The following is a 25,867-nucleotide window of genomic DNA, read 5'->3' as shown; positions in this document are numbered from 1 at the left end:
GATCCTGGATAAGATGCTTCCCATCTTTGGGACTCAGTTTCTCGCCTGGAAAAGGAGGCTAAGAGAGTCTCTCATGGCATCAAGGACACGATGTATATGAAGCACCAAACAAGTCATAGAGCTGCTGCTGCTGTTATTATTATTATTATTATTAATTAGTGAGGGATGAAGAGCAGGATCACAGAGGTGGAGGGCAGGGCAGGGCATCCCAGGAAGAAGGAACAGCCTTCCATTCGGCAAATGCGCGAATGCCCCTCCCCCCACCTCAGCTCCCATGCTGACCTGCCCACTGTGCCCCTAATGTGCCAATCATGCTCCTGCCCCAGGGTCTTTGCACAAGTGGCTCCTTTGGCTTGGAATGTTCTCCCATTATCTGCAGGGCTCACCCCTTCAGGTTTTTGCTCAAATGTCACCTTCTTAGTGAGCCCTTCCTTGAACACCTTATTTAAAATCAACCCCACACCTTCTACCCTGATTCGTTTTCCTCCATAGGAGCTACCACCCTCGGACATACTCTCTATTCTACTTTTCTATATTGCTTATTGTCTGTGTGCCCCCCACTGGGGTGTCAGCTCCACGGGGGCAGGGGTTTTAGTGTTTTGTTCATTCCTGTACCCTGCGCCTGGCACTTGATAAGCCCTCTATAAAAATATGGGGAATAAGTGACTGAATCTTCCTGTTCCCACCTCTGCTCAGTTAATCAGTCAGTCTCTTCCTCACTTGAATCCAGCCACCCTGACCTCCAGCTGTTGTGCAAGCTCCTACCGCAGGGCCTTTGCCCGTGCTGTGCCCTCTGCCCGGCATGCTTGTTCCCCAGAGGCCAGCACGATGGCTCCTTCTCAGAAACCATCAGGGCCTCCTCAGTGAAGCTCTCCGGGCCACCCTGTGTGACAGGCCTTCCCCATGCTGTCTCTCCATCACCTCCCTCACTGCCCTCTGGGCTCGTGGAAGTTACGGTATTGATCATATTACTTTTTATTGCCGTCTCCCCCTCCACACCGTGAGCTCCATGAGACCAGGGTCCCCCTGCCGTATTCACTGTGTCCCCGGTGCCCAAGGACAGGGCCGAGCACATGGCTGCACCCAGGACATGCTTGTTGACTAAACGGATAACCAGGAGCTCCCTCTGTGGCCTCTTACAGACGAGACCCACCCACGTTCCCCAGGAAGAGGCAGAGAGGACCAAGCAGACGAGGACAAAGAATGCACTTGTTAAAGGCAATGAATAGCCATCCTTACTTGAGGCCTCTCTTCAGTGCTTCAAAGATCTTCTTCACTTGCTGTGGCTTGGGATCCGAGCAGACAGACCCCTTCCGCAGCGTGCCATACATCTTGGAGGATTTCACAGGCATTCGAGACCTCACTGAGTTCCTGTGGACGGACTTTCTGTGAGAAGGGATGGGGTGGGGTGGGTCAGAGCAGGGGTCTGGACAAAGCCCTTCTCAGGGGCAGGCACTTTGGGAACGGTGGCCAGAGCCCCAGGAAGTCAGGAGACCTGGCTGAGTCCCACCCCACTGCCACCAAGCTGCGTGGTCTCAGGAAAGTTGCCAAGACTCTCTGGGCCTCAGTTTTCTCATCTGTAAAATGAGGGCTTGGATTTGAGGACTAAAAGAATAATAACACTAACCTGATATGAGAAATTAACTTACAGTGAGAAATACAATCAAGCAGGCCAAATGCCAATGCTGTCTGTTTGTGCTCTTCATCAAGCTCTGTGCAGGCAAAGCTACGTGGGAGGCCAAATCATAGTCCAGTGGTATACCCATGGGTTGGGTACCTGTTGGCTTTGCCTGTTCCGCATCCATTCCCCTCCCTCTGTTAATAGCACCTCAATTTCCCTCGGGGGCATCTCCCCAACCCTGCTCTTTTTACATATAGTGTGGAGGGAGGTAGCCTGACAAATCACCATACACACACACGCACACATGCACACAAGCACACGCTCACACATCCATGGGCATTCTGAGGCAAACCCATGTCCCAGGACTGGGTTAGTCAACATATTCCACTTCCTTGGACGAGAACTTCTCCCCCTTCCTTCCTCATCTTCCTCAGGTGCACTGAAGAGCCAGCTTCAACCACGTGTACTGGGGCCCCCCACAGGGATGGCCGAGCAACAAGAGAGAAGGAACAGACCCTGGACAGCCTATGGAGCAGACCGTCCATTAGCTCTACACTGTCGTTGGTCCTCAGACCACAGTAGGGGGACCACTTTCTCAGGGGTTCACCATTTCTGCTTCACTCGGGAGACATCCTCCTGCTAGAAACCCAGCTCCGAGTCTCCCTGGATTCCCCTCACAGTCTGCTGCCCTTTTAGGGCCTAAAATCAAGGGCACAGGCTCATTCATTCATTCAAACACTCACAGAGCGGGGCTTTCTCTGAGTCACGCAACGTGATGGGAGCCAAGGGGCCAGAGTCCCACCCTCAAGGGTTCATAGTCTGCAGGGAGGGGTGGGGGGCTTGTGGTCTGGAGAGCTGGGCAGGGGGCAAGTGGACACAGCTCCAGCTCCTTCGCCAGGCCTGGGAGAAGGGCCCCTGGGCCATCGCCAAGCCCTGGTCCCCAAGAGGCCTGGAAGGTGGCTGGGCTGTATTTCCAAGCCAACCAGATGCTGCACTTTCCACGCACGGTCACAGGGTCCTGTGGTTGACTCAGCAGAGCTGTCCTGTCCACCCCTGCTGTCGGGCATCAAGCCCCAAACCCCGTGGTTCCCCAAAACATGGATGCACGGCCACATTACAGGCCAACGTGCCAGAAATACAGATCCCAGGGCTTGCCCGGGGATGCTGAGAACTGGGTCCCAAGGATGCTGTATCAAGGAAGGACCTGGAAGCCCACCCTGGAAACCTCAGGGGCCTCACCAAGCTAGGAACTCATATCATCTCATGGGACACAAGCTCCTGGTCAGCCGCCCATGTCCAAATTCTAGCCCCAGAGGGCACAGGTATTTAATCTACTGCAGCCTCAGTTTCCTCATCTGTAAAAGGAGGATAATAAGAGGGCCTGCCCCACGGAGTTGTCATGAGATAGTCATTCATTCAACAAATATTTACTGAGCTCCTATCATACACCAGATGCCATTCTAGGAGCCAGGGGTAGAACAGTGACCAAAACAGACAAAACCCCTGCCCTCGTGAGCTGCCCTGCCAGCTGGGGAGACCGTGGGAAGTGGTAGCAAGCACAGACTCCGGAACCACATGCTGGGGTCTCTATCCGGCTCCCCCAGTTATAAGCTGTGTGACCTTGGGTAAGTTATTGAACCTCTCTGTGCCTCAGTTTTCTCATCCATAAAATGGGGACCAGAGAAAGGGTTGCTGTGAGAGTTACATGAGTTAATAAATGTAAAGAGAGTCAAGCAGTTCCCAGGAAAGAGTAAGTGCTATATATGTGCTGAAGTTAATAAGGTAATTTTTAAAAGTACATATCAGTTATATTGTACAGCAACTATACTTCAATTTAAAAAATTATATATCAGATAGTGCGTAGTGCCAAGAATAAAAACAAAGGCAGGATAATGAATGTAAAGGGTGAACAGGGAAGGTTCCTCCAATCAGGCGATGTTTGAGTCTGGGTAATGTGCACGCAGCCCTGGGGACAAAGCCTATCACATCAGTAGTGCTCACCCCTGCACCTGCTGTTGCTGTTATTCATATATTATATGTCAAGTGACACTTTGCAAAGCCCAGGAAGGGACTGTGCTCCCTCCTCCCCGACCCTCCCGGAGGCCACATCACCCACCTCTTGGAACACACCCTCCACAAAGTTGCCATCTCCCAGCTGGCAGGGACAGGCAGGGCTGCAGCCTCAAGAGAAGCGGGTTTCAGACAGGCTAGGGTCCCCGGCAGGTGGGCAGGCAGACAGGTGGGCTGGGCGAGCAGCTTGGAGGTGGGGCTGCAGGAGCCCCGCTCACCTGCCAGCTCCCAGAGTCCCACAGTCCCCGGCAGATGCGTGCCCTCGGCTGGGTCCCACTTCCATCTACCTGGAAACTTCCTCGCCCCCGCTCTGCGGCTGTGCCTGATAGCACCGGCTCCTGGGGAAGCCCTGAGCCCACTGCTCTTGTCTGAGGTTCAACAGAGCAGGTGTGGTGGCCACCCCGAGGGCCAGCCCCGCCAGGGACGGTGATGTATGTGCAGCCTCCGGATGGCGAAATCAGGTTGCATGTCTGGCCCAGTGTCACAACTGCCAGGGCAGGGAGCAACCTCCAGGGGTGGATGTCACAGCAGTTCTGGGAGGACTCAGTAAATATTAAACATCCCCCGGCATGCCAGACGAGCTTCCAGATGGGCACGTGTGACCCACTGGCCCCAGCCCTCACGTGAGGCCGCAGGGCCAGCCCTTCTACCTGGTGTCGTTGGGAGACACTATCGGAGGCCCCGGTGCACAGCTGCTGCAGGTGCAGGATCCGGAGGTAGGCGGGGCTGGGGGCGGGGCAATAAATAATAGGACCGACCGGACACGTTTCAGGTGAGGACTCACAGCTGGGTGTAAGCGCACCTTTCCTCCTGCATCTGGTTGTACTAGATGCCCAGGGATGATGACAAACACGCACACGGCACTCGCAAAGGTCAAGCTCTGCTCTGGGTGCTTCATGTGTACTAGCCTGTTTCTCCTGATACATGTCTCTGAGATCTAGCCCTCCTCTCTGTCCCCTTTCTCTAGCCTCCTCTCCTTGAAAATCAAGGGCTGTTGCTTAGTTTTCACACCTACACTTCCCAGCCGTCCTGGTGGAGGAATTCCCAGGTGGTGAGGACCTTGCAGGGTCTCCTGGCTCAGGAGGGTCCCTGCCTGGCAGCCTGAGGAATGGCAGGAAGGGGTTAAGAGCAGCCCGTGCCTGTCAGTCAGGGCAGAATGGGACAGTGTCAGGGCCTGGCCCTCTTCTTCATCTGCCCACCTTACTATATATGGCCTTATGTTATAATATATTATTATATATTTATTATATGTGGCCTCGTTATAGCAGTCATTCAACCTTAGTGTAAAATTTCCTCACCAGATTACTTCCCCAAGTGAATTCTTTGATTATGCAATAAAGGAAAAAAACAACCCTGTCCAGAGTCAAAGGGGCTTCAGGTGCCAGGGCAGGGATAAGGGTTGGGGACATCTAAGTGGAGCCGGGCTCTCCTGCTCTCCTGTCTAAGGTTATTTTTGCCTGACCTGCCCCCGCTGCTGAGCGCCTTGGCAATGTGGCCGTGTTTCAGCCTGGTTGAATTACCTGGGAAATAAGGCCAGAGGTGAGGCCTGAAACCCAATCCAGACCATCCAGCCCCAGAGCCAAGGGTCCAGACCCCTGGGAGTTGTACAGAGACAAGAAATTAAAAATAGATGTGCTGCTTCTCTGCCATCATGGGCAGCTTCTTCCTCACTCCTGGACAAGGGGACTACAGAGGGCCAGGCCAGATGGAGGCCACTCAGGAATCTCAGAACCCGTCCAAGCCAGGCATCCTCCAGAATTCCCTGCAGGGTTGGGGGGGCAGGACGAGGAGCCCCAGGAGGGGTCCAGGACATTTACACCACTGTCGCACAGGCCGGCCGCACACCCACTTTCTGTCCCTCAAAGCTCATTCCCACCTCAGGGCCTTTGCACCTCTGTCCCCTCCGCCTGGAAGGCTTCCCACTCCCACACCCTGTCTGCACATGATCGGCTCCTCTTCTCTCTGCCTTCGCTTAAATGCCTCACTGGGGGCCTCCTCCAAGCCCCCTGCTGCCCTCCTGCCTCCCTGCTTTAACCCCTTCAGGGCACCTGCCACCAGCTGCATCCATCTTGACTATCATTGGCTTATTGTTTTCTGTCCTGAAAGGAGGGCGGGGCCTGGGTCTGTCTCCAGAGCCCGGGACAGGGCCTGACCAGAGTCAATGTTCCATAAATACTTGTGGAAAGAATTAGGGATTCCTAAGGGTGCTTCCAGGATTTCAGCCCTGAGATGCCACTCCTCCCAGGCACACCTCAGAACTGAGGAGCTGAGCTGCCCTGAGACCAGGCGAGTGAGCTGGGAGGGCCTGACCGCAGGGCCAGCCTCACAGTGATGGGGGGTGGGGGTGGGGGGTGGGGAGGGGAAGGTGGGTCTAATGCGCAGCTGGGAGCCCTGGGGAAAGAGCACAAGGAGGGCCTGCCGGGCTCGGGGGGGTCCACACCCCCAACCCCCAGGAAGTGGCTTTGAAGCCAAGGCCTGATGAGATTAAGCAGGACCAGGCCAGGTGAAGAGCAGTGGGGAGGCTTCCAGGGGGAGGGCAGGGCCTGTGCAAAGGCCTGGAGGACAGAGAGGCCAACGGGGCTAAAGCCCAGCGTTCAGGATGAGGCTGGCTGGCCAGACCCTGCCGCGTGGGGACCGGACTGTGCTCTCAGTGGGATGGGAACCTCCGGAGGGTGTCAGGTAGCGGAGCGCCGGGAGGAGATTTGGTTCTGCGCCCTGCTCTGGCTGAGGGCCCTGCCTGGCCACCACAGCTGTTCAGACTGGCAGCCGTTTGGGGCCCTCAGGATCCCTGGAGCCAGGGGCCCGGCACGCCTGGGCTGGCAGGGCTGTGGCCCCAGGAGCAGAAACGCACCTTCCTCCCAGGCATTACCTGCAGCTGGAGGAGACACATCGCAGATCAGCCGTGAACTCACGTCTGGAGGGTCAGTACTAACCAGGCCCGTCACTGCAGAGGCTGCTCCTCCTCCTTGGAAAACTTCCCACAAGCCCCTACTGCATGCCAGCACGTGCCGGCAGCTCACCATGTGTCACCTCACTGTGCCCTCATGACAAGGCCATGAGGGAGGGACATTTGTGATCCCCATTTCGCAGATGAGGAAACCAGACTCAGAGAGGTGACGTCACTTGCCCCAGGTCACAGGTGGCCCTATTTCCCATTCTATCAAACAAGAAGAACATTCCATCCTAACCTGGCCCCTAGAAGACTAAGTTCCAACTCTGAATCAGTCTTGCTGTGTGACCTTTGGTGAGCAGCTCTGCCTCTCTGAGCCTCAGTTTTCTGATCTGCCAAGTGGGCCTGATAAGCTCAGGCAGATCAGCTTCCAGGATCAACTGCCAGGAACATGTGGGGTGATACCTGTTCAGATCTAAAGCAAATTACAGGTTTCTCCCAACACCAAGAGTCTCACTCACACACATACACACACACACACACACACACACAGACATACACAGACACACAGACAGACACAAACACACACTACCCTGCGCTGCAGGCCTGGCATGAGAGTGAGCCTCAGGGTCACTCGCATGGGAGGAGGATGCCCCCGCCGGCCCCCCGATCCCTGGCCCTCAAACAAGCCTCCCACACACAGCCCGGGCAGAACTTACGCGATCCTCCGGCTCTGGGCACTGCTGAAGCCGGCAAAGGAGGCGCTCCGGCCCATGACCCCCACAGCCCCTGTGTCCCCAGAGGACAGGAACCGCACCCTCACCGACATGGCTGTCACCTGCAGGGAGAGGGCAGGACAGTCAGCCTCGCATTGGCACCCGGTGAGTGCTGACCGCAGGCTGGCCACCCTCCACCATGGCCCCCAAGGCCCTACAGCAGCCCCAGAGAGGGGGCGGCTGCTGCTGTCCCCAGCTCACAGATGAGAAAACTGAGGCTCAGTGAGGTCAGGGAGCTTGGGGCGGGGGGCAGGAGCAAGATTCGAACCCAGGTCTCTGCACCCTGTGCTTGGGTCCTCGATGCCTGCGCAATGCTGAGTCCTCGTGCAGGGGGCATCCAGCAACTCGTGAACCAGCTCTTCTCACCTCCCCTCAGCTACTCCTCTCTGCCAGTAACCCTGACCCCCTCCACAAACCCCCACTGAGCACCTCCTGTGTGCCAGACACTGAGCAAGGCAGGCAAAGCCCTCGCCCTCCAGGGCTCCCAGTCCAGCAGGAGGCCGATGAGCCACCATTATAGTAGGGAGTCCATAGTGAAATGATGGGGGTACCAGACCCACCCATGGAGGAGGCGACCAAGAGCTGAGAAGGAAAGGCCGAGGAGGGAAGAAGGGGAAGGGGGGGAGGGAAAGGTATCTGAAGCAGAGGGAACAGCATGAGCAAAGACCTGGAGGTGCAGAGGACAAGGTGTAATCCAGGAATGGAAAGAAGTTCAGTGGGTTGGGGTGTGGCTCCAGGTGAGGTTGGAGAGACCAGCAGAGCACAGGTCAGGGGGGCCTTGGTGGCCCCAGGGAGGACTTTGGCCTTGCAATTGGCTAAGGGTAACTGGGAGCCATGGGAGGTTTTGAGCAGGGGGTGAGTCAGCCCAGTTCACATGAGGCCAGGCTGCTGGCATCAAAGGCTTCCAGAAGCCACAGATCCATTGCCCCATCTCTGACCCAGGTTGCAGGGAGGCCAGCCTAGAACGCTGGCTCTCTTTAAGTTTTTCCAAACCATCTCGAGATTGGAAAAATAACACCACATCCTTTGGGAATATCGCCCAGTGTCTTCCAACACAATAGGAAAGTTCTCCCCCATATCTAACCTAAATCTCTGCTGCTACAGTTTTATACCTCACTCCTCAGCCAGGGTGGCGTCAGTGCAAGGATTCCAGGGACCCCACTGCCCTGAGAAAGCTCCGCTTCGCCAACTCCCTCCTATTCCCGCTCAGTAGGGCCCCTGCTTCCCACATCCCCTCCACCCACTGGCTGAGCCCAGACTCCACACCTTTGCCCACCCTGGGGCCTCTGCCTGGAATAACGTTCCCTTTGCAGCCGCGTCTATCCAGTGTCTAGTCCTGTATTTTGTTTGTAGTCAGCTCCCACCACAAGCTCCAAGCCCTCACTCTGAACCCCCTGGCAGATCTGCGTGACCCCCCCACAAGCTTCCTCCTCCTCCGATACCTCCCGCACCCCACAGCCCCACATGTGCTGTGCATAGGTGAGCTCTGGAAGCAACAAAGCCAGACCTGGGCTCAAACCCCATCTGCAGCTGTGCCGCTCACTGGCTCTGGGCCTCGGTGATCACACCTGTAAAATGGAAATTCAGAAAAGGACCAAGGACACAATGTGCTGACAGCACATAATGTGAAATAGACACCAGAAAGAGCTGGTTGTCTGTGTGCCATCGGCTGACCAAGACCCCAGCCTGCAGACCCCAGCTGCTGGGGCAGATGAGCCAAGGAGCGACCTCTGGCCCCGACGGAGGAAGCGGCGAGTGTGCTGAGCACCCACTGAGTGGATCTCCAGTGCCAGGGACTGTCCCACGCAATAGATCCGTGAACAGCAGCCCGGTGTACGGATGGGGAAACTGATGCAGTCTGCCAGTGGAGGCATCATTTACCGAGTGCTCATAATCGGGCCAGCTGTCCACTACGTGCCTTACGTAAATTATCTTATTAGATCCACACAACCCCCTGAGGTGTAGGAGCTGTTGCGAACCTAATTCAATAGATGAGGAAACTGAGGCTCAGAGAGGTAACAAGATGAGCTCAGGGACCCAGCTAGGAAGCGGCAGAGCCAGGCTGAGGACCCGAGTGTGACTGATGCCGAGCCAGCACTTCTCAGGTACGTGGGCAGGCATCCCGCACTCTGGGGGTTCGCCCCAGCCCCACGGGAGGACCCTCACGCCCCCACAGTCCCTACCTGGGCTGTGCTGCTGCCAGCTTGGACCAGCTCACAAGAGTCGACGGTTAAATTTTCAGGAATGTTGGTAGCTTGAAATCAGCCATGACAGAATTAAGTACAGCGTGGAAATGGGCAAGTGCTACAAATGAGGTTTTGAGGTGTTTTTGTTTGTTGTTTTTCTGCCTGTTGTTAAACTTTTATCAGCATACCACTGCCCCCACCCCTATCAGCACAGGCTCTGGGTGGCACTGGAACCTTCTGAAACTGCTAAACACACCCTCCCTCCATCCTAGCCAAGATGAGCAAGGGCACGAGGAGGGAGCAGGCAGGGGGATCCCCAAGGTCAGCGGGTGGGACATGGACTCTGGAGCCAGCCCCGGGGGGTTGGGGACCGGAACACCCTCCCTCCACTTTCTCCCTCCACATCCCCACCACCCTCTCTCCCAGGCCTTCTGGGTCGTTCTTCCAGCCTCCCCCAGGTCCTCCACTTCAAGATAAGGGAGAAAGATAATCGCTAAACAGTTCCTCTGCATGCAGTTTGCTAGAACAAACCCAACCATCTGCCTGCCCAGCGTTAGGAAAGGAGGACCGAGGAGGAGAACTAAGGTTCAGTGCAGACCCATGCAATGTGCCAGCACCTGGCTGCAGATTGATTACTCACGACAGGGCCATGAGGTTCAATGACCCCACTCTTCATATGAGGAAAGAGCCTCTAAGAGGTGAAGAGGCTGGCTCAGGGAGCCACGTTTTCCAATGTGAGGTCTGGCTGTCACGTGGGGATTGGCCTCCTGGCTAGACCCTCCCCGCTCCTCTTCCAGCCCAGATGTCACCTCCCCCAGGAAGCCTTCCTGGACCTCCCCCCAGTCCCTGCCTCACTTTAGTTAGGGTGGATGGTGAATGGTGACTTGTCTGCCTCCCCCACTAGACAGAGAGTTCCCTGCAGGCGGGGCTGGGGGCGTTCTCCAGGGCCTGAAAGAGTCACAGCGCATCTTTATGGGACCAGAGGACAAGGATTGAAAGGCTGGGGCTGCTTCCCCCACTTCAGCAGGCTGTGCATCCCAAGGCGCAGTCAGTGGAAGAACAGGATAAAGATAAGAACTCCCACTGTGTGCTGGACTCCAAGGCAGGGGTGGACAAATGACTTCCGTAAAGGGCCAGATAGTGAATTTTTTTGGCTTTGCAGGCCTTATAGTCTTTGTCACAGCTACTCAACTCTACCGTTTTAGAGCAAAAGCAGCCACAGATAATGTGCAAATGAATGAGCCTGGCTATGTTCCACTAAAACATTATTTACAAAAGCAGCAGCTATTGATGGATGACCCCTGAGTGGCCAGCACTCTGTCTGCTACCTGCTCTAAAGGTTTAAAATCTCATTTAATACTCCCAACACTATATGAGGCAAATATTATTATTATCCTTTCCATTTTGCAGATAAAGAAACCAAGACTCAGAGAGGAGGGGAAATGACTCAACCAAGGTCACACAGGTCAGAATTGCCAGAGCTGGGATTTGAACCTGGGCATGATGGGCTCCAAAGCCCAGCTACTTCGTGCTAGGCTGCACCTGCTTCCGCAGGGGCTGTGCTGAGGACACCACCCCCCCTCTGCTGCCATGAGCCTGAGCAGGAGGGAGGGGGCCCCAGAATGGAAGCAGGTTCATGACCCAGACCTGCCAAGCTAGAAATGTAGCACTGGGGGTGGCTGAGAAACATCAAGCCCCATCCCCTGCAGGCTTCAGGGTGTGGGAGCCCAGGTCCCTTTGGACCAGCGTCAGATCCCAGCAGCGCCTCTCCTGGCCGATCCCTGGTGGGGCTGATCCTTTGTAGTTGACCCTTGTGATCTCACCCAGCGGGCTGCAAAACAATCCCTTCTCTGGTGGACTGGGCATGAGATGGCTGGGCTGAGACCCCTGGAATCCCAGGAGCCTTCAGTGGGCTCCTGACAAGTCCCAACGGATGTTTGTCACCTTTAACCAAGGGTCATACTCTTAATGTTTAGTTGTTGACACAACAGCGGCACTGACCACTCAGAACAGAGGCTGGGCACCTTGGAGACCCCACTCCTCCCCCAAGACCATCCCCCCCCCTCCCCCTGCCGGCATTACCCTTTAGCAGCTGGACTGTAGGCAGGTCGGGCAGCCCTGGGCAGCTGGCACTCTGCAGGGCATGAGAGGCAGGCCGGGGACCTCACTGGGCCCCTGGGCAGAGGAGAGAGGTACAGAAGTCATGCGGGTCCCAAACCTTCGGTGGCAGACAGGACTGCCTCTTCCCCGCGTGTCCCTCGCTGCCTCTCTCTGGCCTGGCACCGGGGCAGCACCTGATGCTTGGATCCAGCTGGGGAGCGCAGGGCAGGCGGGCCAGCTGAAGGGGCTCCTTACCCAGCAGCTGCTCCCCAGACACTGAAGGGACCGTCCTGGGCCTCTTCCCGCAAGGTGCAACCAGAGGGAACCGGAGCCTGTTCTGCTAAATCTGTCCTGCTCGGTGCTGCCCAAAGCTGCCCACCGGCCACAGGGAACCTGCAATTTCACCTCATTTGGAAGTGATGCTTCTAAATTTAACGGTGTGGGCTCTCAGGGCTGGGCAGCGTTTATGCCTGAGTCCCTCACTTAGGGCTCTTTTATATCCGTTCAAATGCCAGCCAGGGATTAGTTTGCTTATAGGAGTTTCCAAAATAGCCCTTTGGTTTAGCACGAAAGGAAATGGCAGAATAGCCCAGGATGAGGAATGTGAGTTTATACATAAGAGGGAAGGGCGTCCTGAGGAGGCTTCTCTGGGAACCAGACTGTCTGCACCAGATGGAATCCAACTCCCTCATCTTACTGATGGCCAGACCCAGCCCAGAGGGGTCAGACGACCTGCCCAGCTCACCCAGAGGTGAATGGAAGAGTCAGAAGAATCCAAACTCCCTGCCCCTGCCAAAACCCAGTCCCCCGCTCCTCCGCTGGAGCCCACTTAAAATCCCGTAGCCGACCCACGCAGGATGGACGCCTTCCATCGGCTTCCACGCCTGCCGGCTTGGGCTCCCCTCTCCCTGCTGAGCACCTCCTGAGCCAGGTTGTACGGGGCTGGGAAGACGTGCCCCGGGGAAACAGGAGAATGCGGTTCCAGCCGCATGTGATCTAGAACAAGTTCCCTCCCCTCTGAACCTCTGTCTCCCAGTCTGTAAAATGGGAGGATTGGGCTAGAACTCAGGCTTCCCTCAAGCACAGCACACTCTGGGCCAAGTGAGGGATGCCCAGTGGACTCCATGAGTCACTCGGTGGGAGAGTTATCTTAGTCTTTAGTCTTTTAGTCTTTAGTCCCCTTTTCATCCTGGCTCCCTGGCTCTCTGTCACTTGTCGCCTTTCCTGTTCAACAGAGCACAGAGTTGGCCCCGGGCACAGAGCCAGGGGCGGGGAGAGGAGGAGCTTGAATGCAGTCAGGTTGTTTTGTTTTGTTGAATTTCATTTAAGGTAACCTTCCATTTAGAGCAAGCTGTCTTCTGTATGATTTAAAGTGTTTTTTTAAATAGCATGTTTAAATGAAGACAGTACGGATTTGAAGGGCACTTGGTTTAAATAGAGCAAGTAGGCACCCACCTGCCTGGCAGCCCACATTCCTGGGCCCTGCCACCAGCTCTCAGGGGCCACCGTGGAAGTGGCACCTGGAGACCCCAGGTGTGTCTCTGCAGATGACCAGCTGGCCTCAAGGAGACAGATAGGCTGATGGCTCCGGCTTCTGGTATAAGAGAAGAGCAAGCAGCTCCTTGGGGAGCCCCAACTGTCCCCCCAGAGTCCACTGTCCCACAGCTGCAGGGCAAATGGAAACTTCTTGATGGCCAGATGGTTCAAGACCAGGCACAGGAGTCAGGATCCGGGATCCAAGAGGGCCCTTGCCTCAGTGTATCATGCAGTCCACAGCCCCCTGTGTTCTTCCTGCCCAGGGCAGGCCTGGGAGGAGTTCCTGTCCTGCTCCAGCTCTGGCCTGTAGGCTCGTCAAGGACCAGTCACAGGAAAGGACGGGCAGGCCCTCTCATTGGACTTCACAGCACACCTGTGTCCATTTCACAGATGGGAACACTGGGGGTGCAGCCACTAATGGCCAAGTGCAAGGGACAGGTCAGATAACCCATACAAAAGAAATTTGTGTGGCCGTTAGGAATATGATTTTGAGGAATAGTGACATGGGAAAATATTTGAGATAAGATGTGAGTAAACCAGAGCAAGATGTAAACTGTATACAGCATGTTTTATTTTTGAAACAATACCTTACGAATGTGCTACAATGGACATGTATTCTCTCAAATTAAGAAAAAATGTTAATTTGAAGAAAATCGAGAGATTGACTAAGCTGTCCTCAGTCGCACAGTAATCAAGCTGCCAAGCTGACTGCGTGTCCTCCAACCTAGAGAACGTTGCTTCTCAGGATGAACCTGTGATCAAAGGAGAAACTTTCCTCTTTAAAAAAAAGAAAAAAAAATTATTAAAGGTCCGCAGATATCGTCTACACTCCCAGCTAACTCCACTGGGTTTTATGAGGCAAAAATGACTCATGAATTTCTGTGAAATATCCAGAGGGTGTTCTAATTTAAATGGCCCCTGATCACCACCGACACACGCCCATTGGCGGGTCGACCAGGGGTCACCTGGAAGAGACAGCAACTCTTGGGGGAAGGAGCCTCCTGAGGCCGCCACGGGGGTAAGAGTGTGTGTGGGTGTGGGGAGGGGAGACAGGAAGCTGGAGCTGCCCAGAGATGGGGGGAGGTGATGAAGCTGAGCCTCTGGAAGCACCACCCCCACCCTGGCCTGCTTAGGACCAGCAATAAAAATGTGGTCAGGCAAGAGGGACTGGGCATCTCCCCACAGCACCCCTCTGAGGTGGGCACTGTTACCACCCTCATTTTACAGACCGGGAAACTGAGGCTGGTAGAACTGAAATGGCCTGAACTAACACGTGGCAGCACTAGGTCTTCAATAACTCATCTTAAAATGCTTATGTGCGGGCAGCGTGGCCCAAGTGTGCGTAGACCTAGCCCACATCCTAGGGGTGAGTAGGTGTTGCGTGCAGGGCGCTAACGTGGGTCCGCACTCCAGAAGCAGCTATGGGAGGGTCTGTACCTCAGCAGAGCTGACATTTGGTGTCATTCTTCACTGTGGAGGTTGTCCTGCGTATTTAGCAGCATCCCTCCCACCCCTTGATGCCAGGAGCTCTCCACCCTCCAGTTGTGACAACCAAGACTGTCTGCAGACACTGCACTGTCCCCTGGGGGTGGGGGCGGGGTGCAGAATGGTGACCGATGGGAAGGACCGGGTTAAAGGTTAAAGGCAGCTGTCAGATCTGCACGAGAGGGCTGGTGAATTAGCGTGCTGGGTGTCAGGAACGATTTCTCACAGGTGAAAGGAGTAATGTTGTAGATACTGTATTCCGTTGGCTACGAATGTTGTTCAGGCTCCTTCTCCTGACATGAATAGGGTGTGGGAACCTGCGGGTCCTGGCAGCCCAACATATGCAGAAGGGGCCCTGGGCCTACAGCTCCCACTGGGCCTCTGCTACCACCACCCTTCACACGCACGTGTGCACACGCGCACACATGCCAGGGTATGGATGAAGGCCTGGAGGCCTGAGCGTGAGGCCTTGAGCTTGGAGTAGAGGTTGACCTCCTCCTTGGGGGGTGTTTGCTCTAACATCAGAGTTCTGCGTGAGACCTGCCTTCATCGTAACCCCCTACCTGGAGGCCAGGAGAGACCCAAAGGCTACCTACCTTTTTAATCCCAAAGAACCTGACTGCTGATGAACGCACACACTGGTTTGGGGCAGCTCAACACAGGCAGGGTTTGGATTCAAACCCAGGCAGGCAGAACTCTGCCGCCCATGTGGGCCAACCCGTCCACCCTGGATGAACCGCCTGGAATTCTCGGTAATCTTGAGGACACAGACCCTCCCCCCGCCACACAGCTGGACATCAGAGCTCAGGAGTCTCTCTCCAAACCAGCCAAAAGGACTGGGAAAGAATTCTGTTCCTGACTGCTGTCTGTGGAACAAGTTAGGGCCAACTTCTCCACTAGGGACGGGGGCACAGTGCACAGGCCCCATGAAAACGTGAGGATTACTTTTAAAATCAGAAGACTACAAAATGAAATTTTAGGTCAAAGAGAATGTTTTATTATATAATGTAAAATTATATCATTTATATATATTAATAGAATGTATTTTATTTTATAATACATCCATCTTTATACCAGTCATAATATCCTATACTATTTAATATTTTTTATGCAGGTATTGTCCCCGGAAGGCTAAGGTGCTGGGGGGGTGGGGATGGCAAGAAAGTCATCACGTGGCCCTGCCCTTGGCCCTCTCCTAGCCCCGCCTCCAATCTGTCTGCCTCTAGATCAATCCTTCCACCTCCCGCCCTGCCCTCTGGCTCCCTATCCAGCTCCCTCCCACACAAGTCTTTATTATGCAAATCAGATTCACCCTTCCTTCCTGTCTCCCCCTTTCTCAGTTTTATCTCCCCCTTCCCTACTCCCAAGTCCACTGGGCTTGACCGCCCAAGATGGAAGAGCTAAGAGAGCCAGGCCGGACCTTGCACTTGACCCAAATCAGCTCATTTGACCCTCAGTGAAATGTAGTGCTGCAGGTTTCACTCCATCCCGTTCTGGTTTTTGGGTCTAATGAATTTGAGTTTTGGCTTCTGGCTTGTGCTATCAACTGCAGGCCTCAACTTCCAGATCTCTAAAATGGACTGAGTGGTTCCCAGGTAGAAGTTATGTTTGGACATGATTCCTAGTGAGCTCATGCATGTTTCCATGCGTACATTATCCTTAGAGTCTTCTTTTCTGGAACTTACAAATTCATATTCCTTTGTACAGTTACCTAGTTTGTTTTTTTTTTTGTAATTTGCACTGTGTAGCATGTGGGATCTCAGTCCAGAGATTAAACCCGGGCCCCCTGCATTGGGAGTGCAGAGTCTGTTTTTAACCACTGGACCACCAGGGAAGTCCGCAGTTATCCAGCTTGATCTCATTGATTTCCAGGGGCTATTTATAAATCCTGGATTGGTGATCTTTTCTTAATTTTCTCCCAGCCCTTCACTTACCTTTTACCTTGCTCTTAATGAGGTGTGCGTGCGTGCGTGTGAGTGTGTGTAACAGAAGCTTCAAATATTTACGTGTCTGGGTCTGTGAACATTCCTTCTATGCTTTAGAGTTTAGAACCTGCTTTTTCCACCTCTAAAATTGTTTCAGATCTGTGGACCACTGAAGTCTAGTTCCCTGGGTGAGAATTTTGTCTTGCTGGCAGCCGGGCTGTAAGACCCGCAAGGCCATCGCTCTCCTCCTCCTTGGTCAAGAGATTTCACTCTGCACCCTGCTTCTCAGAAACACCCGGAATCTGTCCCCTCTTTCCACCCCTACCCCAGGACCAAGCCCAGTCACCTCTCGGGTCTCCACTGGTCTCCCCGCCTCCACTTGCCCTGAAAACTGGAGTGAGCTTTTAAAAATGTCCATCTGTTTCTTATAACCCACCCCAGATTCGGGGCTTCTGGGAACTCTTAGGATTAAAATCTCACCCCCCGCACCACACCCGCAAGGTCCAGAAGGAGGCGGTGCCTAAGGATGGAACCCAGACAGGGACGACGGAGCGCTCCCTGCCCACTGCCCAGGAAGGCAAGAGCCCCCTTCTCACCCCTCAAACATTAATCATAACCAGATCTTGTCATGGTAAAGGCAGGGCCAGGGGGTTGGGGGATGAGGGGCTGGGGGGTGGGAGGGATTGCAAAGCCTCTACATAATCCATCCTATTTCCAGCCTGTAAGGCAGCCCCTCACCCCATTTACAGCTGAAGTACCCAGACCCTGAACCCTGATGAAGATCGCTAGCCCAGCAGTGCTGAGTCAACCTCCTGGAATGCCCGAGGCTCCCCAGCCAGCAGGCCCTGGGACCCCCGCACAGGCATATGGGCCAGTGGAGTGGGACTGTTTGCTAATAGAGGCTGTTAACAGCACGAGAAATGGTCAAGGGGTCAACAAGAGATGAGCCATCTGGTTGTCCCAAGGTAAACAATTTACAAGAGAAAAGTCAAGCCAGCTTGCCGTTCTGGTTTTTCTTTCGACAGTGCGGACGTGCAGTGTCCTTTTCCCCTTGGTGCCGACTGGAAAGACAGAGACTGTCCCAGGCACCCTGGCCTCAGCTCCAGTGCCTCCCAGGAGGGGCAAGAAGGCAGGAAAAGTCAGATTTTTTTTTCACACCTTTTCTTGCCCCATTCTCAGGACTGAGTGATTTCACACCAACTGGTTAATCCACATTGTAAGGAGGGTAGGTTTCATCCCAAAGAAACAGACTGATTTTCTAGCACCCAAAGCCTTGAACTTAGAGAATCTTCAGCCTGAAATTTATTTCCTGTTGGAAGAAGACCCCTACTGGTCTCGCCAGGGATTGCAGCCCTGCTCTACCAACCGCTACAAATGCCCACCCGAAAGTGAGAGAGGGTTTCCGTTCTTGCCATTCAGAGTGAAGCCAGTGGATTCCAAGCATGCAGAATACACATGTGGCTTAATAGCCTGAAATAAACAGATTGTGCTGAAATCATAATCCTGGAGTTTCCAAAAGTGTTGCAAAACATTCCAGGCAGACACTGGAGTTAGTATACTACAAGCTGTTTATCAATTAATTCCTTCTTTGCCAAACATTCTTACTTGGGTCTACGGGGAGATGATTTTGGTGGGAGTGAATCTCTGATTTTGTAATGAAAATCACCAGGGAAAAAGGCTCGCTTTACAGAGGCTCATGTTACAGAAAATGTGGCTGGAACAGGTAGTTCCCATAAGAACATAGCTAGTACTAACTTTTGAGCTCATGTAATAAAGAAAAGTGACATCTGGGGCCTAGGATTTGGGGTCTCTGCACTAACCTGTGAGACACATAGCCACACATTCCCAGGGAGGATGATGAGTACAAGTCTTGGGGTCAAAATCTTGTTCAAGTCCAGCCTTTGCCTCCTTCTAACTATGTGACGTGGATAAGCCACAAACTCTGAGCCTCAGTTTTCTCATCTACAAAATAGAAACCATTGAAATGGGGACTTCCCTGGTGGCGCAGTGGTTGAGAATCTGCCTGCTAATGCAGGGGACACGGGTTCGAGCCCTGGTCTGGGAAGATCCCACATGCTGCGGATCAACTAGGCCCGTGAGCCACAATTACTGAGCCTGTGCGTCTGGAGCCTGTGCTCCGCAACAAGAGAGGCCGCGATAGTGAGAGGCACGCGCACCGCGATGAAGAGTGACCCCCGCTTGCCGCAACTAGAGAAAGCCCTCGCACAGAAACGAAGACCCAACACAGCCAAAAATAAATAAATAAATAAACCATTGAAGTCAGTTACCTTACTTTACAGTTTCCAGAATGTGGGGTTTTTGTGCTGCTAAGGTTAGAGACCTGAGGTAGTATCTTAGTTTTCTGTGGCTGCCGTAACAAAGTACCATTTAAACAACAGAAATGTATCGTCTCACAGTTCTGGAGGTTAGAAGTCCAAAGTCAAGGTGTCGGCAGGACCATGTTCCCTCTAAAGCCTCTAGGAAAGAGTCCTTCCCTGGTGGCGCAGTGGTTAAGAATCCACCTGCCAATGCAGGGGACATGGGTTCGAGCCCCGGTCCGGGAAGATCCCACGTGCCGCGGAGCAAGTAAGCCTGTGCGCCATAACTACTGAGCCTGCGCTCTTGAGCCCGAGAGCCACAACTACTGAGCCCGTGGGCCACAACTACTGAAGCCCGCGCACCTAGAGCCTGTGCTCCCCAACAAAGAGAAGCCACCTCAACGAGAAGCCCGCGCACCGCAACTAGAGAAAGCCCGCGTGCAGTAATGAAGACCCAACACAGACAAAAATAAATAAATTAAATAAATAAATATATTTTTAAAAAAAGAGTCCTTCCTTGCCTCTTCCAGCTTCTGGTGGTGGCCCTTAATCCCTGGCCTTCCTTGGCTTTCGGCTGCACCACTCCAATCTCTGCCTCGAGGGCCACATGGCCTTCTATGCGTTCTGTCTTCACCAGGCATTTCTCTCTAGTTATAAAGACACCATCATTGGATCAAGGCCCACCCAGAAGACCTCCTCTAAACTTGGTCACATCTGCAAAGAACCTATTTCCGAACAAGATCACCTTCTCAAGTACAAGGGGGTAGGAATTCGGCATATCTTTTGCAGGGGGACACAATTCAACCCATAGCAGGTCGAAAACACTTTGTTTAGCCCGGCACTTTAATGAGCTTTGGGATGTGCTAAGGTGGGCTCCAGGCATTGGTGGGGTGGGGGAAGAGATGCTGGACCGTTACGTGTAAGAAGGCACTGACATGTGCGTGTTGATGATTGACAGCTGGAGATGGGGAAGGCTATGGGGGAGGGGAGGGGAGAGCAGAACATGGGACATTTTCCAGGCAATGGGATTTTAGGATGGTGATTCCAGACTTTACTTCCAAGTGTGCTACCCCTGGGTTCCCATTACCCCAAATTCTGTGGACTTTCGTCCCGACAGCACCCTGTTTCCCTTTTTCTAGCCCACTGCCTTCAGTCTGCTGGGACTGGCCCGGAGCCCCACCATCCCCTCACTAAGGAGAGGATAAGAACCTCACCGGGCTAGGCGGACACAGCCTCCCTGGGAAGGGAAACTGGAGTAGGACAGGAGACAGAACATGCTGGATTTCGTTCATTCTGGCTTCGGTGAGTCCCTGACTGCAGTGTCTATCATGAGACCGTCTTGGGTTCCCGAGCCCCTAGTTCAGGCCGTTTCCAGTCCTGTTTTTCTGGATCCATTCAGTGACCCCCACTCCCCATGACCTTCCAGGAGACCCCCTCAGCTTAAATTAGCCAGATTCTTTTGCACTGGCTCACCACAGACCTCTCCAAAGGCCGCTCTCCCAGCAGCCTTGTGTCAGCAAAACTTTAGGAAAAATGAAAGAATTGGAGCAGCATCCAGCGTGGAATAAAAGGGAAAAAGACAATTTTTTGTCTTTTTTTTTTTTTTTTTCACATACCAAAAACCAGATATTTAATCAGGTAAACAAAACTATTCTAAATATACTTTTACTTTTTGATAAATATTGATTTATAATAATCCTAAGCATTTTTTTAATCTTAGAAAAAAACATCCAAAAACTTCAAATGAACTATATTTTAGGATCAGCTTGTCTTTATCTTGAAGGTTGGTTTTTAACCACCTTTGCATCCAGGGGTCCATTATCAGAACACAGCATAGGGCCCTGTCCCTTAAGCATGTCCACATCACTGACTGACGGACCTATTTCCAGCCAAACAGGCTCTTTCCCCTGCACTCTCAGTGTGGCGTTGCCTGCCCCAGGCCTGTGATCCTCCCTAGGACTGTCTTTTCCTCTGGAAGGGTCAGACTCACCTATGATGAGTGATACTTCAGAATGATGGTGTCAAAAGGAAAAACAGAAGTGGCTTTTAATTCTTAAGCTGTTAATACTGCTCAGGAAAATGTTTTCTGAGGGACATGAACACAGCTTTGCGTATTTTGTTCTCCTAAAAATAATAGTGAACAGAACTGTGCTCTTGGTAATCTTATGCAGATTTGAGTTTGTGCTTTGAATTCTTTCCAGTGAATCCAATCACCTTAGGCCTGCAGTTTTCTATAGATTTGGCAAGCAGATATTCCAATCTCCCAAACTCCTTGGTTTACAATAGTTCTACCTACCCCGTAAAGCCCTACTGGCCTTCTAATAATGATGACTGTTAACTATCCCTCATCCTCCTCGAGCTGCAAAGCTGGCTCTTTCCTTTTTAAAATTGCATCCAGCAATTTTAGGAGAAGAATGAAATATTTTAAAAAATTAACATATCAGCACAAAGCTATCTAGAAATGTTAAGACCCTTGAGAATCCTTGGGGATAGTGTGTGGGGGGCAGGGATTTCCCACTTGGGTCTTGGGCCCTGGTTAATATTAAGGGGAGGGTACCCCACAAGAAGCCTGGCAGATGTAGGCACCCAGGGGCTGCCCCTCAGGGTACCCACGTGAGTCCTGTGCCTGGCGCGTGGAGACGAGGGGCAGTGGTGAGCGCTACTTGACACGTGGCCCTCTGGACAGCGTGGCCCCCTCTCTTTCAGCCAGAGCATCGCAGCCTCAGCCAGACACCCTCCCCGGCCATAGGGTTCTTCCTGCACACATGCTGTTTTGATTCTGTGCCCCTCAGTCTTTACTCGTTTTCCTACTTAATGAGGTGAGCTTCACCCAGCCCAGCAGCAGTTCCTGTAAACGCTGGAGTTTCTATGACCCAACGTGGTGAGTTTGCAGGGAAGCGCTCCCCGAGGGCTGGGCTGGCTGGAAAGAGATGCTTCGCCCTTTCCAAGAACGGTAATGAGGTCTGAGGGTTCTGATGGCAGGCAGGGGTGCTGTGGGCTCCAAGAGCCCTGGGCTGGCTTGGGGTCAGAAGATTTGGGCTCCGGCCCCAGACACGCTAACTAGGCATCCGTCTCTCTCCTGGGTAAAACAGGATAATGCTCATACCTCACGGCATCGCTGTTGGGCTCCAACTGGATTACAGATGTAGAGTAAGTCTGGAAACCATGATGCTCTGAGCAAGTAAAAGGAAGTATCACTGTTCCTGTGGCCATTACTATCATTATTATTAGAACCTAAGATCTTCCGTGGCCGGCAGAATATTACGATGACCCCCAGGACCTTTGACCTTGCATGAAATCCTCTCCCCTTTGAGTGTGGGTGGAGCCCGTGAATATCAGGAGATATGACTCCTGTGAGTATGTCATCTTTTACGGCAAAAGGGAGATTATCCTGTGCAGGCCTGACCTACTCAGGAGAGCCCTGAAACAGGACCGGCTCTTCCAGGCAGAAGAGGTTTAAAGCATGAGAGGGATTCGGTGTGAGAGAGTCTCCATTGCTGGCTTTGAAGATGGGAGGGGACCATGTGGCCAGGAAATCGGAAGCCTCTAGAAGCTGAAAGTGGCCCCGGCTGACAGCGAGTAAGGAAGCGGGACTTCAGTCCTACAACCACGTGAAACTGAATGATGCCAACAAGAATGGTCTTGCAAGTGGATTTGTCCCCAGACCCTCCAAACAAGAACTCGGTCTACCCAGTATCTTAGATACCAACTTCTGTCCTCCAGAGCTGGGAGCTCATAAATGTGATTGCATTGAGCTGCTGAGTTTCTGGCAATTTGTTACATAGCAATAGAAAACCAATCCGCCCCCTGTGAAGAAGGTCTTAAAGTGGAAGGCTCCTACACCATCTCCCTCCCAGTGTGGCCTGGACAGTAGAGACGAGGTTGGAGACCTGACTCTCCCACTCGCTGGCTATGTGGGGTTGGCTGCAAGACCTCCCTCACAGCCCAGAGCTTCAGTTTGCTCATCTGTGAAATGGGGATGGAAATTAAATGCATGTAAAGCATCAGAGTACGTCATAAGGGCACATAGTAAATGCTTAAGAAACATGAACATTGTACATGATAATGATTAGAAATCAGCTGGCGACTGACAACTAACAACAGTGGGCCTGTGGTCGTCAGAGCTCTGCCCCACACTAGGGGCACAGGAATGAGCCCCAACCCGTGTCCTGGGAGTCAGGACCTGAAAGTCACAACTTTGGAAACAGTGGGTGGTATGTGCCCAGAGTTCTTGGCGGGGTGAAGCCCAGGCCTCGAGCTCTGAGCCCCCCTCGGAGTCTGGTGCAGGCCTGGGGGTGCTTCGCTCCTCAAGACCCCCTTTGCTCTGGCTTCCCTGAGGAGGAATTCTGCTGCCTCACTCTGTCCCCCTCCATCTCAGTGAAGCCCGAGGCCAAGGCCTGTCCTCGTGAGGAAGAAGCTCGCCCTGGACCCAGGAGGAGAGGTGGGTCCAGTCTCCGAGTTCTGTTCCTGGCACTTGCCCTTACCAGCCCCACCACACCCCAAATTCTCCAGGCTCCAAACCCTGGGGCCCCTCTGACTGCCCTTCTCATTCCCTCCCCTCCTCAGAGCAGCTGCTGAAGCCCCCACACCCCGGCCCCAATTAGTCCTCCCGCCTCTTCCCACTGACCGCAGTTCCAGCCACAGGAGGCTGGAGTAAGTTTCTAATTAAACGCAACTTGACTGCTGGGGATGCCAGTCAAATCCACAATGAGATGCCACTTCACACCCACTAGGATGGCCGTAATCAAAGAGACAGACAGTAACAACTGTTGGTGAAGATGTGGAGAAACTGGAGCCCTCGGGCACTGCTGTGGGCACACAGGACAGTGCAGCCGATCAGGAAGATAGCTTGGCAGTTCCCCCAAAAGGTTAAACTCAGAGTTTCCATATGACCCAGCAATCCCACTCCCAGATATATTCACAAAGGAATGAAAACATATGTCCACACAAAGCCTGTACACAAATGTTCATAGCAGCATTATTCCTAAGAGCCAAGAAGTGAAAACCACCCAAATGTTCATCAGCTATTGAAGAATAAGAAAAATGTATGAAGGTACACTCATACAATGGGATGTCTTTCACCATATAAAGGAATGAAGTACCGATATATGTTACAACATGGATGAATCTAGAAAACATGATGCTGAGTGAAAGAAGCCAGACACAAAAGGCCACATATTATATGATTCCATTTACACAAAGTGCCCAGAACAGGCAAATCCATAGAGACAGAAGCTAGATTAGTGGTGGCTGGGGGCTGGGAGCAGAGGAGAGTGGGCGTGACTGCTCTCACCGGTACGGGATTTCTTTTGGGGGGCATTGAAACTGTTCTGGAATTGGATGGTGGCAATAGCTGCACAACTTTGTGAAAAGGCTGAAAACCACTGAATTGTACACTTTAAAAGGGTGTGTTTTATGGTATATGAATTATTTCTGAATTTTTTAAAACAGGTTTAAAAGAAAGTGCTGACAGCAGCTTGCTAAGTGCATGACCTTGCACAGGTGATGTGGCCTGAGCCCGCAACTCCCCGTCTGTGGAACAGGACTAACCACAGTGCTGCCTTGTGGGTCCTCCGAGATCACGTAAGAAAACGCAGGAAAGCAGTGCTCAAAGAACGGAATTTGTGTGAGGACGAGTCGCAGGTCTAGTATAAAGTTGGGGTGGTCTCCCAAGGGTCTGCTTCCCCAGCAACTCTGCTCCCTTATATACTTGCTGCCTGGCTGACTTTCCTCATCTTTCCACCCCCGCTGCCTGGCTTCCCTGTTCCCTCTGCCTGGAATGCCCAGCTTGTCCTCCCTCAGCAGGTCCAGACTTGCCCTTGCCTTCAAGCATGCCCCCGGCAGCTCACCCTCTGACCAGCTCTCCCTGACCCATCAGAGCCTTAGGGAACGCCGTCCCCTTCCAGAGGACCTTAAAGGGAGGTGCTGATCACAGGCTGAGTCACACTGAGAGCTTTCATCTCCTGAGCCAGGCTCTGGGCAACTCGAGAAGAAGGGTCACGTCTGATTTTTTTTTTTTTTTTTTTTTTTTTTGGCCGCACCGCGTGGCAGGTGGGATCTTAGTTCCCCGACCAGGGATCAAACCCGTGCCCTCTGCATTGGAAGCGTGGCGTCTTAACCACTGGTCTGCCAGGGATGTCCCACATCTGATATAAGTGTGTCCCAAATTTCATTCATTATCACCTTTACAATTTCCCCCATATTTGAGTGCCACCTGTATTATAAGTTCCTTAATACTTTTTAAAATCAGCTCACTTTTCAGGGCTTCCCTGGTGGCGCAGTGGTTAAGAATCCACCTGTCAATGCAGAGAACACAGGTTTGAGCCCTGGTGCGGGAAGATCCCACATGCCGAGGAGCAACTAAACCCATGCGCCACAACTACTGAGCCTGCGCTCTAGAGCCCGTGAGCCACAACTACTGAGCCCTCATGTCATAACTACTGAAGCCCGTGCACCTAGAGCCCGTGCTCCGCAGCAAGAGAATCCACCGCAATGAGAAGCCCGCGCACCGCAACAAAGAGTAGCCCCCAGCTCGTCGCAACTAGAGAAAGCCCGTGCGCGGCAACGAAGACCCAACACAGCCAAAAATAAATAAATAAATAAAATCAGCTCACTTGTCAAAAAATAGATGAAATTAGAAAGATGCTTCTCATAACCGTAAATGAAGAGCCAGTGTCATTCCCCATCTATAGTAATATAAACAGTAACTGCAAAATATTCACACTGAACACAAAGCCAAGTTCAAGGGCCAGTAGGCATGCTTGCCTGCTAAGCCCCTGTGCTTTCAAGCGGGAGATTAGTGGGTCTTAGGGAGGCATCAAAGACATATTAACAAGTAGAGACTTTCTCGTTGGCATAATCGGGACTGAAAGATACTTGAAACAGGACTTGCACGTGATCCGTGAGTCACTGTTATTTAATTTCTGTGCCTCCTGAATCATCTTCCCTCATCTCCCACAA

General features: G+C 52.9%; 1 protein-coding gene across 5 annotated transcripts in view; it reads right to left on the bottom strand.

The window, feature by feature from the left end:
• The window catches only part of RIPOR3 (RIPOR family member 3), a 72,672-nt gene that overhangs the window by 22,031 nt on the left and 24,774 nt on the right, over positions 1-25,867 (bottom strand). For 2 of the 5 annotated variants that reach the window (XM_061208475.1, XM_061208471.1), the window contains exons 2-3: positions 7,301-7,419; positions 1,240-1,386 (exon numbers count right to left, since the gene is read on the bottom strand). The exons of 1 other annotated variant lie outside the window; for it this stretch is intronic. In XM_061208475.1, coding sequence (XP_061064458.1) covers positions 1,240-1,386; positions 7,301-7,419 — 266 coding nt within the window. Of the gene's footprint in view, positions 1-1,239; positions 1,387-7,300; positions 7,420-25,867 lie in introns of those variants that run through there. 2 more of the 5 variants (XM_061208472.1, XM_061208474.1) reach the window with 2 other exon arrangements.

Source organism: Eubalaena glacialis, chromosome 13, assembly GCF_028564815.1.
Source record: "Eubalaena glacialis isolate mEubGla1 chromosome 13, mEubGla1.1.hap2.+ XY, whole genome shotgun sequence".
Taxonomy (NCBI): domain Eukaryota; kingdom Metazoa; phylum Chordata; class Mammalia; order Artiodactyla; family Balaenidae; genus Eubalaena; species Eubalaena glacialis.
This window is presented reverse-complemented; position numbering and strand designations above follow the sequence as displayed.